This window comes from Taeniopygia guttata, chromosome 8, assembly GCF_048771995.1.
Source record: "Taeniopygia guttata chromosome 8, bTaeGut7.mat, whole genome shotgun sequence".
NCBI classification, from domain to species: Eukaryota; Metazoa; Chordata; class Aves; order Passeriformes; family Estrildidae; genus Taeniopygia; species Taeniopygia guttata.
The window spans coordinates 4,052,835-4,069,920 of record NC_133033.1 but is presented as its reverse complement, the minus strand read 5'-3'; the positions used below and the strand labels follow the sequence as shown (position 1 = coordinate 4,069,920).

The 17,086-nt window shown below is 41.0% G+C and overlaps 1 protein-coding gene across 25 annotated transcripts in view; it reads right to left on the bottom strand.

Annotated features, from left to right (window-relative positions):
- DAB1 (DAB adaptor protein 1) overlaps positions 1-17,086 on the bottom strand; it is a 411,790-nt gene that overhangs the window by 24,867 nt on the left and 369,837 nt on the right. For 22 of the 25 annotated variants that reach the window (XM_072932586.1, XM_072932571.1, XM_072932570.1 and 19 more), the window contains 5 exons: positions 12,195-12,326; positions 11,490-11,609; positions 10,855-10,893; positions 9,452-9,517; positions 4,907-4,966 (listed from right to left, as the gene is read on the bottom strand). In XM_072932586.1, coding sequence (XP_072788687.1) covers positions 4,907-4,966; positions 9,452-9,517; positions 10,855-10,893; positions 11,490-11,609; positions 12,195-12,326 — 417 coding nt within the window. The remainder of the gene's footprint in view (positions 1-4,906; positions 4,967-9,451; positions 9,518-10,854; positions 10,894-11,489; positions 11,610-12,194; positions 12,327-17,086) is intronic. The other 3 variants (XM_072932583.1, XM_072932582.1, XM_072932584.1) reach the window with 1 other exon arrangement.

Below are 17,086 nucleotides of genomic sequence, written 5' to 3'. Positions count from 1 at the left end.
TACAAACTGACCATAGGCAGCACTGCTGGGTTACAGCTTCCCCACATGATGTGATTATGTCCCAAAATCCTAAAGGATGGCACAAGAAGTGAATTCAAAGCTTTGACAGCATGTAATCATTCTGCTGGTGGAGCAGGGTTTAGGATCATATTGGGGGAATGGTATTACCCATGCAGGATGGAAAACCTGCTAGCAGGACAACTCCTAAAGGTTAAAATCAGCTTAAAATGCAGCCCACAATATCCATATGGTGTAAAAGAATGATTAAATTAGGACATTTTATTCCTGTCTGTGAAACAGCATTCCTTCACTACTAAAAGCTGCTATTTGACATGCCAGATATAAAATCAGGGATGGTCTGAAACACGAAGTTTGCATAGGCAGATTTTTAATGCTCAGAAGCTATCCAGATGATCTTTATCTCTACTTGTCTATACATTAACAATGGATTAATTCTAACACCCAGCCCTGCCTGATTGCTGGAAATCAAGACTCTGAATCCAGGTTAGCACCTTTCTGAATTGTGTTGCTCTACCTGGTAATGCAAAAACAATTTTTCAAGTTTTGTTTAAAATGCCTTTAACTTTGAGCTCAAGTGTTAGATTCCACATAAACCATTTACTTAACACACATGCAGGAACTTCATCACTTTAAGTTGACGATGTTATAAACTGGAAAGATTAGGGTGGATGACCTGGCTTTTGCTTCCTGTTTGAAACTTCCATTGAAGTTTTCATTAAAGAATAAACCAGAAAATATCCTGTAAAAGGTAGCTCAAAAAAAAACCCCTAAAAATGGTTGGATGGGGCTTGGAGCAACCTGGTCTAGTGAAAGGTGTCCCTGTGCATGGCAGAGGGCTGAAACAGAAGATCTTTAAGATTCCTTCTAATCCAAATAATTTTATGATTTCCATTCTATGATTCTGGCTAAAAAACAAAGGCTCAACCAAATCATCAACCCAAGCCACAAGACATTCTCCCAACAAACTAATATATTTCCCAGTTTTGCAACAAGTAGCTGTACCTGCTAAAAATGCACGTCCCACACTGCACTATTAAACCTCATGGGGTTTTAACTGGGTGTGACTAAGTCAGGACATTTGAACATAGGTGCCTCTTTCAGCAAATGTAAATAAAACTGGACAGTTTTCCCAGCACAGATGGCCAGAGACCAGGACTGTGCAATCCCTTTCTCCTGATCTCTGAGAATTTGATCCTGGCAGCCTGACTGTGGAGGCTGAAGTCAACATCACCAGCCTGCAAGTTGTTCCTGCAAAGCCACTGATGTAAACTTCAGGAGAAGCCAGACATGGGAATGGCACTGCAATCCCAGCCAGAATCACAGCTGAGCCTTCCCAAACACACCAGAACCACCAGGCAGCTCTTGTGGCTTGTAAACCCGAGTGTGCTCAGGTCCAGCTTCATCTGCTCCTCCCACACCGTGTCCTTAGAGACTGGAATTTGTCCCTTCTGTTCCAGCCTGGTTGGATATTCCCCACGCAACTGGCACCAGCCAAATGCCTGCACTGTAAGGCACCACCTCTGATGCCTTGCATCTTTACAAAGCAGAGAGATGAGTTGTTTGAAAGCCTTCACAAAATTGTTAAGCAGATAGTTTAGACATTTTGATGAGAAGGTTTTATTGTGATGTGACTGACAGTCTCTGTGAAGAGTATTTTACAGTCTGACTCTTATTACTGAAAACACCGTGACAGGTAGAACTTGATGTGGATGTTTAATGGGGAGACGAAGGGAAATTATGACAAAAAGAGATCATTAAACATTTTCCTTATTTTAGAACAGTTAATTTCACACACAGAACTAGAATTTCTAAGTGGAGCATGCACCACTTAACAGAAGAATTTAGGGTAAGCCTGGTTTCTTTGTCTTGATGTCTACTCTCAGTGAATGGGAAATGGGAGAATTGGTCCAAGGACAGAGCAGAGAGAAAATAAGAACGAATTCAAGAAGTGTGAGTTAATACAGAGGAAAGGAGAGGTACTGGGAGGGAACTGAATTCCAGGGAAAGTGTGTATCTGGAGCTCAGCTGCACACCCAGCAGAGGAAAACCATGGGAGAGCAGTATTTGCTGGGAAGGGCTGCAGCAGCGAGGTGGGGAAACACAAGAATTCCATTGAGTAAGCAATCTTGCCATCCCAATGTCAGAGCAGTGACTTGGCAAGCAGCCACTGCTGGTAATTGAGTTCAGTGGGTTCGTTCCAATCCCGGGATGTGAGGCTCATTCCTTTCTGCCTCATTGGCTCCGTATTTACATTATTTGATATCAGAGATCATGAGGAGCCAGGCTATAAAGCACTTTGACACCCGCTGACAAACGGCCTCACACCATGGCACAGCATTGTTAAGTACATGAATACACAATTTTGAACTCTCCTGATCCTCCCTGGCACCACCAGGGAGATGCTTCACACCTCCTGGCCTCAGTGGGATCCCACATCCATGGAGAAATATTTGCCCAAATGGTTCTGCTGCCTTAGGAAGCTGTATCTTACTGAAAATCCTTACTGAATTAACACTGCCCAGTTTCAAAGCAGCCTCTGAAATGGGGATTCTGCCCTCAAGCCTTTACACTCAGGATCTCAGCCCACCTAGGCCGAACGTTCAGAAGCCATCATAGCTGCAGGTCACCTAAAATTCATCTGCAGCCACAAAAGAACCACGTGCAGATGTACATTTGTTTCCATCTGAGAGGGACACGTCGTGCAGATGGGAGGAATCTCACAGAATCAGAGAATCACTGGATGGTTTGGGTTAGAAGGGACCTTAAAGATCATTTGATATCAACCCCCTTGCTAGGCAGGGACTTCTCCCACTGGAGCAAGGCCAGTCCTGCCTGAGAAGTGGCCAATTCTCTCCACTGGCTACAGAGAGACAAGGCTGGAGGACACAGGGATGACTGCTTCAATATCCCTCACTTTCCAGTTCAGACACCAAACCTGCCTGGGAACACACCAGAGGAAAACAATCCCAAGATGGACACTCCATCTCTGTCCAGGGACTGTGGGCAATTCAGCCTGAATTCAACCAAAACTTGCTGCACTGTTATAAAGAGCTGAATGTATCATCAGCAGAGAGAATTCATGGTGCCTGAAACCCATCAGGAGCCACAAAGAAGTTTTTCACTTCATTCATCCACTATGAAATTACTGAAAGCAAGGCCTCCCAATAAAAGAAGTGTCCTTACATGTTTAAACCAGGTACATGAGCTTGATTATTTGCCCTCAGATTGAATTTTAGAGGTTTATATAATAATGACAGCTATAAATTGAAAACAAAATTATGGCAAGTGTCTCAATGACAGAGAGTCTCACATGTGGAAGGGTGAGCAATAAATCAGATGGGCAGTGGAATATTAAATTGCTAATTTTAAGAGCTATTGCTCTTTTTCTTTTAATACATACTAATATAAAAAGGTGAAACAGGATCTCAGCTACCTCTTTTCTCCTCTTCTCCTGTTCTTCATTAATTAATGCACAGAAGTTGATTAGAGGAAAAGCTTTAATCGCTTTAAATTTAACCATGAACTAGCAAAAAAAAATATAAAAAGAGAAAAAAAAAAGGTGCACCTAGCTTGATGGAGATGGCAGATTAAATGTATTTGATGATTACAGAGTAGGTTCCATGAGTCCTATATCTCACATCTGCTATTTACAGGATAGAGGAGTAGCAGACTGTCTGCAGATTTGCAGCACTGCAAATTATTACACCCAGTCTCACTACAACAACCTAAATTACACACTGTACCCTGAGTGAAATTGAAGCATCACTGAAGGGATAATAAAAGAGTCACAGGAAAAGCACAGCAGAGAAATTGTACCACTGAACTATATAAAAAACTACACAAAAAGTAAGTGAAAAATCAACAGCTGCTCCATACCCACAAATACCTCAATCAGTGATGCAATGTGAGTTGTTTCACCAGATTTTTGCAGGCAACATTAAGATGCCTCCCATCTCCTACTGGCTCATGGTGAAATACTTCTGGCAGGGTTTTTTTGTTTGGTTGTGCAAAGCCCAGAAGTCACAGTCCAGGTCCCCTCCAGCCCCTCCACAGTATTTTTAATTTTTTATTTCACATCTTGGTCACTGTGCAAGTCACCACATCCTGGTGCAAAAAAGTCTCCTTCGTGTGAACACAGACATCTTCCCCACGCTTATATTACACTGAAATTGTTTTCCTTAATTTTTCTCCACTCTCACACAGATCCTCAGAAATACTAACTTTTTGTGTAGCCAAAGCAATCCAACAATTTCTTGAGGCATTTATAGCACAAATTTATATTGAACAGCATAACCTACCCTTCTGCAAACCCACACCTTGTTCTAAGGCATCTGTCACTTCTCCCCACCACTTGTTACCATTCTTTACACATTTTGGGAAGAAATGCTTCTTCACCTTTTCAAAATGCCAATACACAGAATGGAAGTGGTGTTTTTTTAGCTACAACAGCATATTACCCCTATTTTTTTAATATTTTCCTGCCCACACAAGGCAGAGCACAGAAAAAATTCAGCTGAATTAAGCTTAGTTTCCAGCATACTTAGAGTACTACAGAAATAATAGACATTTGGGTACCAGAGGAACCCTTCAAAACCAGGCAGCACCTCAAGCATTAACAAGCAGAAGGCTTACTGTCAACTCCTAACCACAAATAACACATTTACAAATGGTGACTTGCCTAAAAATGAGTTAGAAAAGACAGAAAGGAGATTCAAGCAATGAATGAGATGGATGTAAGTGACACCACAGTCCCCACCAGCCCATAACGTATCACTGACAAAAGTCACACCACGATGAATGTATCAAATGTTACAGACAGTAATAAAAGCCACAGAAGCTAAAAACCACACTTCCTTTAGTGTGGATAAATGGGGGAGATACTTACACTTACAGGTTGACTTTTTGGCACATCATAAACACCTTCTTTCTTTTGGCTGGTAGGAACCTGCAACAGCAAAGGAAAACTGAGGTCACTACAAAATCAGCTTGGATGAAAAACTGTGAAGAGCAACTGCTATTTATGCACAGGATGTAGCTAAATGAGTAGTTTATTTAATATTAATTTTTAATACTAATGAAATTGAGGATGGTTCCCATCTTATCCAAGTAGGACCATTAATGGAGAAAATACTAAAGAAATAAAACACCCATCTGAATTTTCTACAGCCCAGCAGTGTTCAGAAAGGAGATTCCCATTCTCAGATCATTCTGGTTGCATGAAGTCCAGGCATACTCGGAGCTCCTTCCTACTTAAATGGTTGTTTTTTCCTTTAACTTGGGGGTTAGAGATGTGCAATGGAAGTTATGGTCAGGTGAGTGCATCATCTCCCCAGATGAAGAGACAAAGAGCAGAGTTACAGGGTAAGAGATGTTTCACCTTGTGTCAGATTTCTTCCTCACAATTCATTTAATCATCTAAGAAGAGTCCCAATAGTGCAGTGATGGGGCCTTGTGGCTGCTCTATGAAATACTTGGTTATAATGCTCCAATTTTCCTAAGGAATTACAGCCTCTTGAAGCCTGACACAGGAGAGATGGGCAGGGGGACAATGCACTTAAAACTTTGTGTGAGCCTTTAGTTGAGCTACCTGTCCTGATTTATACCCAGGGGATTTATAACCTGCTCATGCAGACTCAGCTGCTTTGTAGTACTGGGCTGTGCTTGCCCAAGGACCACTTGTTTGTATATTTATAATTTGTGATTTTATTTCCTTTCCTCCCTGGAAGCAATGGGTGTCCGTTGAAAATGACAAAAGCAAAAAGGACAATAACCTGTTCTAATCAGTGGTGCTTTTCCACCAAACAAGGCATTCTGAGTACAGAAGTTACATTTCAGACAACAATGAAACCTCACAGGTCAGTGAGATGATATTGCAAATATTATAAAATTATGACCTCTTTATTTTCTAAGACAAGTATCTTAAGGTTCTGATATCAAACTCAGACTGGTCTAGGGGAAGCTGAAGAAATGTTACTTATTCATTGAGATATGCTATCACTGATTATTCTGTATAATATTCTATATAAAAGCCTCTCTGTACTGTTGTCCCTACTGTTCTTTCACCCCATCTCAGCCCTCACAAGAAATTCTGTGGTTTTAACTCGGTGCACATTGAAGAGTTGGTCAGGAACTCTCAGGGAAACAGAATGAACTTTGAGGAAGATCTCTTCTATTCCTATCCTTGGTTTTCTCTGGCCACATCCAGCAAAGCCAGTATCACATTAAATATGTGAAACTGGTAAAAATTCAGTGCCACGGCAGTAAGAGTTTGGAAAGAGAGAGAGGTGACAGTGTGAGAGCAGGAACCAGGAATGGTTGATTTAGGAAGTCACTGCAAAGCTGGGTCTTCACAGGAGGAGAAATACAGAAAGATAAACTGTTTCTAAACTTTCATTAGTGTGCATTTTTTTCTGTTTTCTCCAAAATCCTTCCCTTTCAGCCATTCTCCTCTTCCTCCTTCCAACCTTTTTGTGAAGCCATCCCAATTTGCACCTATATCTAGAGCTGGACTGAGCATTTCCCTGCATTGTCAATCCCCCTTTTTCTACTCCAATTTATACTCAAAGAGCTTCTTGCATCTCATATGAAGACAGAGGAACTTTCCTGAAAACCATTTCTCCCTCCCAGCTCAGTGCTGCCTGACCTGCTGTCTTTTCTTGCTGTGCACCACATTTGTTTGCATCTCTGCTTACTCTGGGGGCTGCAAGGAATTGCTGTTTTTCCTTTGATTAGCAGCACCAGAAAGAGGTACCAGCACTATTTCTGCTGTCAGCTCTGTCTCTGTGACAGGCTGTGAACCATCTGGATGCCTTTGCATCTTGCAGCAATAAAAGCACCACAATCCCAAACTCCCAATCTCGGATTGTCAGCTCCTCACGGAGCACAACTTGCCTCTCCCACAGGGACCAGGGCTGCCACACAAACACCAAACCACCTCCCAAAATCCCATTTCCACCTCTCCAGAACACCAGGCAGCAGAGGAGCTGCTGTTAAGCAATCTGAGGGTTGGTATGTGCTCAGTGATTGAGTCCTTGCCTAACAAATTACAGCAACTTACATAGATAATATTAGAAGAGCAGACACAGACACTCTTTGGGGTAATGTATCAAAGAAAGGTGACAGACAGAGAAAGAATGCTTAAAAAGAAAGTTGTGACCTCTATTATGCTAAAAAGAAATAGAAATTGTCACTTTCTGCACATATCTTTCATCTGCAATTACCCATGAGGTGGGAATCTCTTCCACCAAGGGAGAAGTGAATTTGTTGCACGCCAGCAAATGAAAAACCAGAGCAGCACCAGCAGAAAGGTTTGGTGAGGCTGAAGCAAGGCTGCGTGAGGTTACTCAGCAGATACATGTTTAGCAATGTCTGCTATGGGGAAGGCTTCACAGTAAATAATAGAAGCTGCCACAGATATGCATCAAATTTAAAAGACAAAAAAAAAAAAAAAAAAAATAGAAAACCCAACCAATCAACCAAAAGCACAAAAAAAAAAAAAAACCAAACAAAAACAGGGTCTTTCTCAATTTTGTTTTTAGTGGTAGCCTGATGGTTCTGAGATTACCAAAATCTTGTATGACAAATAATTCTGTCAGTGATCTGAATGTAAAATCTAAAGTGTGGAGACCCATGTTTGTGGCAGCCAAGAGCTCAGGAAGCTGTGGGAGCTGGGAAGCTCATGGCTATGGACCATTCTGGGAATCCTCAGCACCCATCAATTACAGAGAGACCAAAAAATGACTCCTAACTCCCCAGTTCAGCATTTGCTGTACTCAGGTAGTGCAGTGCCTGTAGTAAACACAGAGGAGAATGCTAGACTGTGAAGATGCAGAGTATGGGACATTAATCACAGGTGTCTTCTGTGACCACTGTGGGAGGAAACACTTCATCACATCCAGATGCTGCCAAATAAAACCTTGAGCAATTCTCTGGTGACTTGGAGGACAGCAACAGCAGTACCTTGAGCTGAGACACACTACCAGCTTTTCACCTTCTATTTCCATTTTATGGAAAAGAAACTGCCCAAGGAGTCCTGCAGTCCTCTGGGCTATTCCTCAGAACATAGTTCCAACTTCTTCCCTACCCACCAAGGATTGCTGGAAGATCTATGAACACAGAGAGCAACAGCCCCATTTTGCCTCCTTCCACCAGTAATTCTTTGAAGTGTCACTAAAAGCTCCACACTTTGATGAACAACAATCACCGTTTTTCCCCTCAAATCTAGTTCTCATGGGATCCTTGTTTCTAGCACAAACCTGACAACTAGGCTAGCAATTTTTTTAACATTTGCTGAGAATAGTCAAACTTTCAACACTGAAAATGTTCAGCCTTAGGCAGACTCTCACCTTGAGTGAGAGTTTTGCATGTCTTGGTCCAGAGATGCAAAAAGCTGCATTTTTGAATGTGCATGGTACCAAGGGAGCAGCAGGGAGAAATTAAATGAATCTCATATTAATGACTCTCTGATGGCATCTATAAGATGTCATTTTCTAATGTTTAACTTGCATTTCCCTTTCCCACTCAGCTCCCTTTTATTTTAGCTTACAGCTATGCTAGCCTATCATTTTTTTCCATTATCTTCCTGCATTTCCTCATTACTTAATTATTTTCCTTTTTTTTGTTTTTGTTCTATCCTTGCTCCTGCCTACCTTACAATCTTTTCCTATAAGGAGATCAACCTCTAGTCCAGCTGGATGAAATGCTTAATCACTGCTTGAAACTCCTTCCCCTCCACACTGAACAATTTCCTCAAATCACAATTTCCTCATAACGCACAAGGATCTCTGTCTATCCTCAGATTTGCCTCTAGTATGTGATACAAAATGAATTACATTATATTTTAATAAACCTCGTACTGAACCCTTGAGGATAAATTGAACGACAAAAGATTATTTTATATTGCTTTCAATGCAGTTTTTTGTCAGTGTGAAGAATGAGAAGCTTGGGCTTTAACATAACATATGCACTCTGAAAATTGTTTCCCTGGTTTGGGGGGATATCCCTTGAGAGCTCTGAGGTTTTGCTCAGTGATTTCCTTGGTTAGACAGAAACAAGAGCAGCACCACTGAAATTTCTAGGAATTGCTTGGATGGCCTGCCAACAAAACATCTTCAGCATGTTTCTAGGAATAGGTGTAAAAAAATTTCAAAAAATTAACAGCAAAAAAAAAAAAAAGAGAATCTCCATTTATCACCTCATATGGTGTACTCAAAAGTTTGTGAGTTGACAAAGTTAATATCAATTCGCAGAAGCTGATATGACAAACAACAGAAAAATCACATTGTGACTGGGCAGATAATGTCACCAGAATGAGATGCCAAGACAGTTTTGGTGATGGATGGAAAGTAAAAGCGAGCGATGTATGAAATGCACTCCCACCAAACGCTCTGCGCTCGTTGCGATGGGAACAGCGAGGGGAGAGGTTTTATACCTGATAAATGTTTTCCTCCGTTTCAGGCTCACGGATGGGCTCGTGTCCAGCCTCAAACACAATGTACTAAGGCACCAGCGCCAGAGAGGGACAGTCAGAGATGAAACAGAAGGGAAAAAGGCCGTTTGGAATTCCACGTCAAAACAAAGGCAGGCATTTAAAGAAACAACTTCAAAGCACAGGCTGGCAGCAGGACAACTGGTTTGTTGGGAAGCACCAGGAAAAGGTTGTTTCATATTTCATGAACAGGCCTAAATCTCCTCTTAATGATCATTAGAGCAACTCCCTAATTCTTCCTCACCAGGGAGACTGCCTGTGGCCCAATATTAATTTTCTGAAGGCAACGTGAATTTTGCCTCTTTTGCATAATGGCAATTATTTCCACATATATTTATTATCTATGAATAAAAGTGCTAAATCCAAGCTGGGAGTACGGGCTGGTGTGCGTGGAACAGGCCACATGGCAAAAGGCTGGCACAACACTTTTTCATTTTCAGGTTCTTGCTTTATTGTGAAGAGTACAGAACAAAACTCCTGACATTATAATAGCTGAACAGTAATTTAGGGCATCCTGACTCTTATCATCTTTCTTGCTGCACCTTAGGCACTGTTCAATATTCACTAATGGTTGAATTGGATCCTTTCAGTGTGATTCCCACTGATATGCCTAAGTGGAAGAACACAAAATCCCCAGGAAAAAAAAAAAGTAAACTATCACATATTTTGTTCAGCACAAAAACACAAGAATGAAATTACATCTTTTCCTTCTTCACACTCAGCAGGGTATTGGACATGAATATATTGACACATTTCTGATAATCATCTTTGCTCCCAGACATTTTTCTTGGATGGAGCAAGACTTAAATTTCAGATCTATTATTAAATCATAGCTTAAACGCCAACAAGGGAGTGTGTTACATCAAAGCTACTGTTGGTTTTTTTTGTGGTTTTTTTTTCCAAATATTCACCCTCTGAATTAAATTCTGGCTACACAGAAAACAAAAACAAATTGTCAGCTTAGTACTGTGAGGACAAGATGTCACCTTCCCTAATTCTCAGAGTAGCTCCCTTTTCAGTTAAGAGTTTGTATTAAAAAATTATGAAAAATCTCATTTTGAAACTTAAAATCTGGATACATAACCACATTTAGGTACCATTTATGACATATTTCATCTAATATTTCTATACTCCAACTGAAATATTTCATTCTATACAGACATATTATGCTATTACTTACAGCCTAATCTCTAAATATGCTACTTTCTGTAGAGGTTTTAAAGGTTTCTCCCAAGACCTCTCTCAGTAAATTTCAAAACATCTTGTTCAAGTTTTTGGCTGTATTTGAAGATAACATCTATCTAGTCATTTCTGAAACTCCAAGGCCATACAGCTTCAGAAATTACCTGGTATACAGGATCTTCTACATCTTCTTCCAAAATTGTCTACAGCAAAGTAAGAGGACAGGCAGTAAAAGCAAAGAACATAAACAGCAGAGATAAAAGAACTGTACTCAGAAATTAAAGGACAGCAAAGGAATAAGCAAAATGGGCAGGTAAGTTTATAGTTTTCTTTCTTTAGGATACAGATAAAGTCACATTATGGTACAAAGCAACTTTATTCAAGTTCCATCTGACTTTAACAATCTACACCTTGTTTGACTTGATTGATATACACACATTCAGAAGCATATTGAATCTCCCCTAAAGTATGAGACACTTAAATCCTGACTTACAACACTTAAAACCTGACTTACAACACTGGCTCTTCAGTAAAGTTTTCCTTCTGAATGAGAAGAACACTAAGCAGGAAATGAGGGGATCATTCCCAGCTGCTAACCAGGTTCACCACACCCCAGGGACAGCTTTCAGCTCAGTTTCATCCTAGGCTGGGCTCAGGATGGTCCTTTGGAAGCCAGCACTGCTCAAACCCACTGCTGTCAGAAGTGCTGAGGATGCTCAGAGCCTCTCTGGAGCAACTTGGGGGAGGGGAAACTCCAAACCCAAATTTTTGTGGCAGTAGTCTAAGCTTATTGGTGTACCTGGTATACCGCCTGCTCACACTGTTTGTCCTTTTGTGCCTTTTTTTCCATTTCTTCCCTTTGTTTCAGTTCGTAGATGAGCTGAAACAGGTCTCGCAAGTCCAGGATTACAGGTTCAGCCTAAGGAGGCAAAAACAGGGTGGAGAATTTCTGTAGGGGAAAATAAACACCTCTTATCCCATCCCGCTGATAGAGCACCTCCAGAATGAAACTGAATACAGAATTAATTTCTATCTCGGCACCCAGGCCTGGGTTAATTCCTGCTGAACTAACTATGCTTGAAAATTAATGATAATTATAGTTATGAATATAAAAAGCATTATGAATATAAAAGGCACATGGATGAATGTAAAGGCATATTTATTAGTGGTTTCTCATCCATTGAAATTACAGTAGACTACACACAATGTGTATCTCCATGAGTATAGGAACATAAGCAAATTTATCTTCATCCAGTCCAGCTTAGCTAGAAAGGTAAACAATAACTAATTATAACAAAACACATAATAAAAAATCGGGAACAATGAAACACACTTCCTTTTGCCCAAGCTGGTTCCATTAATTTGCTATTTAAGATCTGCACAGACACTTGTGACCAGTCTAGCACAATCATCAACAACCCAAGACCAGCCTCTTGAGCAGCTCCTTACAAATGGCTTTTCAGATGAGTTACATGGCAGAAAATGACAGTGATTTGATACTTACTGCCTGGGCTGTTTTTATTGCCACAAATCTATGATTTCCCTCCTTTCCACACACGTATCCAAACGCTCGGTGGTCTGTGATATCCTTTGCAATGTAGGAAATTTCATGAACTGCGTGGTGATGCTGGAGTAGCTAAAAAGAACCAAACAACAGTAGACAATATCCATCAGAATGTTTGATTAAAAAGCAGTATTATTTCTCCTTCACCACTTTCTCTGGATCCCAAAACATTCTGATATGAAAACCCATTAATATCTGAACTCTTGAAGCCTCTTTTTTGCTCAAAATCTAATCAAATTTGGCTTGCTTTTGTAGCTTGACTAAAAGCTTCCACTGATGATTTTTCTAGGTATCTTTAAGTAAAATACAATTAAATAAAAAATGAATTACTTAGCTACTACCTACACAGCATCCCAGGCACAGAATCAGTATTTCTTGGTACAGAAGTAAGCAGGGGCTGCAGAAACCTGTAGCTTCACACAGGGTGACTCCCAGGCCAGGCTGTTCTGCAGAGCTACAGCTGAGATCTCCAATACCTCAAGGAATCAGTTCCAGTCCTGCCTTATCCCCAAAAAAATCACCATCAGCCAGTGCAAGAGATTTCACTTCAAGCACTAACATAGCTCCAAATACTCATTTTCCTCAGAAAATGAATGTAAATGTAATTATTCAACTGGAAATCAATGCCGAATGCAAAAGTCCACATTTTACTTAAGATCCCTCTTTGGTGAATAGTAATAATAAAAATACTTAGTTTTAACTGTATGAGCAAAACTCTGACCAGAGTCAGGACATGAATCTGAGGCTCTTAGAAGCATCTCTTGTAGTGCCAGAATCTTTCTCACTTTGCACTAAACAGCATTTTATTATGGAAATAATAGAGAAGTATTTCCACTTAAAATAATGTCTTTGGAAAGCTTATCTAAAACAAGCTATTAGTTTCAATTTCTACCTTCTGATGTATTGACCTACTCTTGCATCATTGAGGGATAATGCTATTTCTGAGAGCAGGCAAAGCCTCACACGGAATTCTTTGGAGGTCCAGATCCCTGCTGGCTTTGAGAAAAGCACATCTTGAAAACCAGCATGGTATCTAGGCAATCTCTAAACAATCAGTTATTTTTGGAGTTAAGAAAGAGAATGGAAAGTTTTAAAATCCAGAAGGAGGGAGGAGGTCCGTGTGCGGCAGGGAAAAGGCTGAGGGCGTGCAGGGTGTGCTGCTGCAGGGCAGGGAGTGGCACCTGAAAGGAGAGGCAGCCTGCAAGAGATGGATGGCTCCATAGCAAACAAAAGACTGGACATGTTTCATTTTCATTTCACAGTAAATGGCTCTTAATGTCCCCGTATCAAGATTGCTTGCTCGTGGCAGAGTTAAGTGTTGCCAGTGACTGCAGGCAGAACGTGGCTCAGCTGAAGGTGCACTTCAGACTCTCCTGACGTGTTGAGCGTTTAAAATTAATGATGGGATCTTACTTAGATAATACAGGGATATTGATTTATTAGTTTTTTTTTGAAAACCAAGTTACATGCTATCTGTTAGGATGAAATGAAATGTTCCCATCTCTCTATTCTGCATATGACAGGGAACGTTATCTCTGGCTCCTATTAAATCAAAGTTCTCTGACATTGCTTTATTGATTGCCAGGCAGCGTTCTGCACTGAAATTAAACTGTGATCAGGTGCCTTCCTCATGGAATTAAATTGGAAGATTGTTCTACCATGGAAGAGTATCACCCACAAGGTAAGAGAGCAGATGGAGATACTCCAATGTATTTGGGAATTCACTGTTCAAAAATAGTTCCATTTCCAGTGGTTATGACATTTTACACACTGTATCAATAGAAAGAGAAATTAAGTAAAGGTGACTGCAATTATCCTTTTCTGTATTTTACTGAATGGAGTGTTTAGGGAGAGCTTTTCCCTTGTTTGAGGGACACTGACTTAGAGCACACATGTGAAATGCAATGGTGCACGCACATATCTGTACTCAAATGTAGATATAAACACATCTGTTTTCTCAGAGCCCTCAGTTCACCTCATGTGTCCTTTCTACATATTCCAGTGATCCACTCTAAGCACTGTTTACTGACTGTCTGACTTTTTGCTCCTGCACAGCAGAAATGGGGCTCATGTTGCAGTCAGGAGAGATTCACCACTGTAAAATGCAAGATCAGAATCCTCTTACTAATGGCCAGAAGCACATAAAATAATTATTTCTCAACTCAGGGATGTTTCTGACACCTCTGTATGCCAATACTGATGGATTCCATCACACACTATATGAAGTCTTTACTCTGTCTGTGTTGAGAGCTGCTACAAACCATTTACCAATCTTTAAGTGAGGTACCAAATTATTTTGGAGCACTGCAGCACGACAGAACAAATTATAGAGAAGACTTAATTTGTATTATGGTTCAACACAGTCAATTACATATTGCAGAGATTAGAAAGTAATTTAACATTTAAGTTTCAGTTGTTAACAAAATCCACAGCCTCCAAATTATTTTAGGTCTCCTGTGACTTTAGTCACTGCTGCAAATCTTGGAGACTTTAAGTGGAAGCACAGATAAAATCTCAAACTGGGTAACAAGACATTCTTGTGATGCATGAGTTCTTCTTTTTAGGTTAAACATGATGGTATTGTTATCTTTTATTCAAACACTAAGAAGTTTTTGCCTACTGTTAAAAGTCCAAAATACCCATCTGCACCAAGTCTGCTGCCTTTCCTCTTCCCCTTAAATTTACTCTGGTCTCTCCCACCAGCCATTGTTTTCTCTCCTTTTCTCCATTCCATCCCCTGCTTCTCCTCTTCCCCCAGGTCACTCCCTGTACATCACACTGAATTGATTTAGCTGCCTGTGAGATCTGTAGCATTTCTAATTTCCCTCAGGCTGCTTGGCACCTATCATAAATTTTTTCACCCCTTATCCTCATCTTGCCCCTTTATTTCCATGCTGTAGCCTCCAGTGCCACTAAATCAATTAAGTCAATCAATTAAGTACTTGGAGGGTCCAGCAATCATGTCAAAAATGTGAGTTAGATGGCATGAGAAAGTCACTGCTTTACTATCGCTATTTCTCTTTTAATGAGGTTGTCTATTTAGTGGAGCCTGGGGCACAGTGTTAAGAGCCACAACAAAAAGAAAAAAAAAAAAAATATATATATCCTGCAAGCTGCAAATCCTCCTGGAAAAGCTGTCCCAGCACAAGCAGGAGGCTTGTTCCACACGGTATTACATCCACCAGGACAAGTCTCACAGGGACTGGGGCTGCACAGCCTCTCACCTGGAGCACCTGCACGCTGAGCCTGGTTTCAGAGAGCTGGGACCAACTGGGAGCTCCACTGTGGGTGTGGGATGCACATGGACCAAGCTCATTCCTGCCTATTCACACTGGAATAAGCAATAAAACATTTTGCCTGTGTAACTCCCTGAACACCTCAGTTACCCACCAAACTGCAGAGTCCTTAATGGATTCATAATAAAATAACTTCATGGACAATATTTTCAGCCATGAATTTCAGCTGCAAGATCCCTGTATTCCAGCTGGGACTGCTGAACATAAGGAAATCAGGCCCTGTCTCTTCAGGAAGACCATGGAAAAAAAAAATCACAGAAATTGAACCTAACAGGAAAATGAATGGTAAAGCCTTATACCAAGCAAGCCCCAAGTGCAACAGGACATTGACCATTACTCACTGCAACACATCCAGTGAAAACAGTGAATTGAAAAACATATGAGTGGCTCTGAGATGACTTTTATCTCCCTGCTGCAAGAAAACCCTGGGTGGCACAGATGGCTCTCCTTCACTGCACCCAGGAGGCTGCTGTGCTCCTTAACAGGGCCCAACAGGCAGAACCTGGTCCAGAGGTCCTCATGGCAATTTCCTTACAATTCCTGTTTGCTTGAGGTGGTATTTGCAGGGATCACAGGGACAACAACACGCCACAAGCATCCCCTTAACTGCTGTGCTTGTGGCACAATGATTCTCTGCTGTTCCCTTAAAATGCACTTAGCAGAGGTGGAGAGGAGCTGCTCATCCCCATCATAATCATCCCATGGCAGCAGGGTTGGAATTAGGTGATCTTTAAGGTTCCTTCCAACCCAAACCATTCCATGACATGAAACACCTGAATTCTCTACTGTACATTCAAATCTAAGAGATGAACAGCAGCCCCTGTATGTAGGCAGCTAAAAAAACACCACCAAAACCTCTTCCTGACATAGATTTTTTCCCCTGGTACTCATGAAGGTGCATGGATACCTCTCAAGCAGTTGTGAACCCTTCCACTTCCTCTGCCTCGAGAGGGAAGTGCATTTCAGTGGGATTGTGTACACACAATTTGGAGTAAAAGTCAACAGTCTCCAATGTCACATCAATAAATTGCATTTGCATCACAAACTTTCTCATGTTTTCTGGAACTTGGTATTTGGATGGCAGATGGGGTGGCAAGACATCAGCCTCATGAGATAAGGCAGGGGATGAGCAGATGGGGAAATGAAACAACCACTGCAAGAATTCCCAGTTTCATGTGAAATAGAAGAGAAGAGACAGCTCAGTGTTATTTCAGAGCTACAGCTGCCAACAGCTTCAAACTCCCTGCAAATTACTACTGGACACAGCACAGGGTGACTGAGAAACATCTTATTTCCCATCTGACAGCCCTTCCCTACTGTCATGAACACTTCAGTCACATGCCCATGGAGAGGGGACAGAACAAACAATATATGACAGATCACTGTAATCTGCCTTAAATGTGATAGTGCTTAGTGTAAGGAAACACTTGATAGCCCAAAAAAATCTGTTATATAAACATTTACTGCAACATGTGGAAAATTTTATCAGGTTTGATCTAGGAAAGGAAGAGAGCTGTAGGGTTTAGGCTTAGCAAA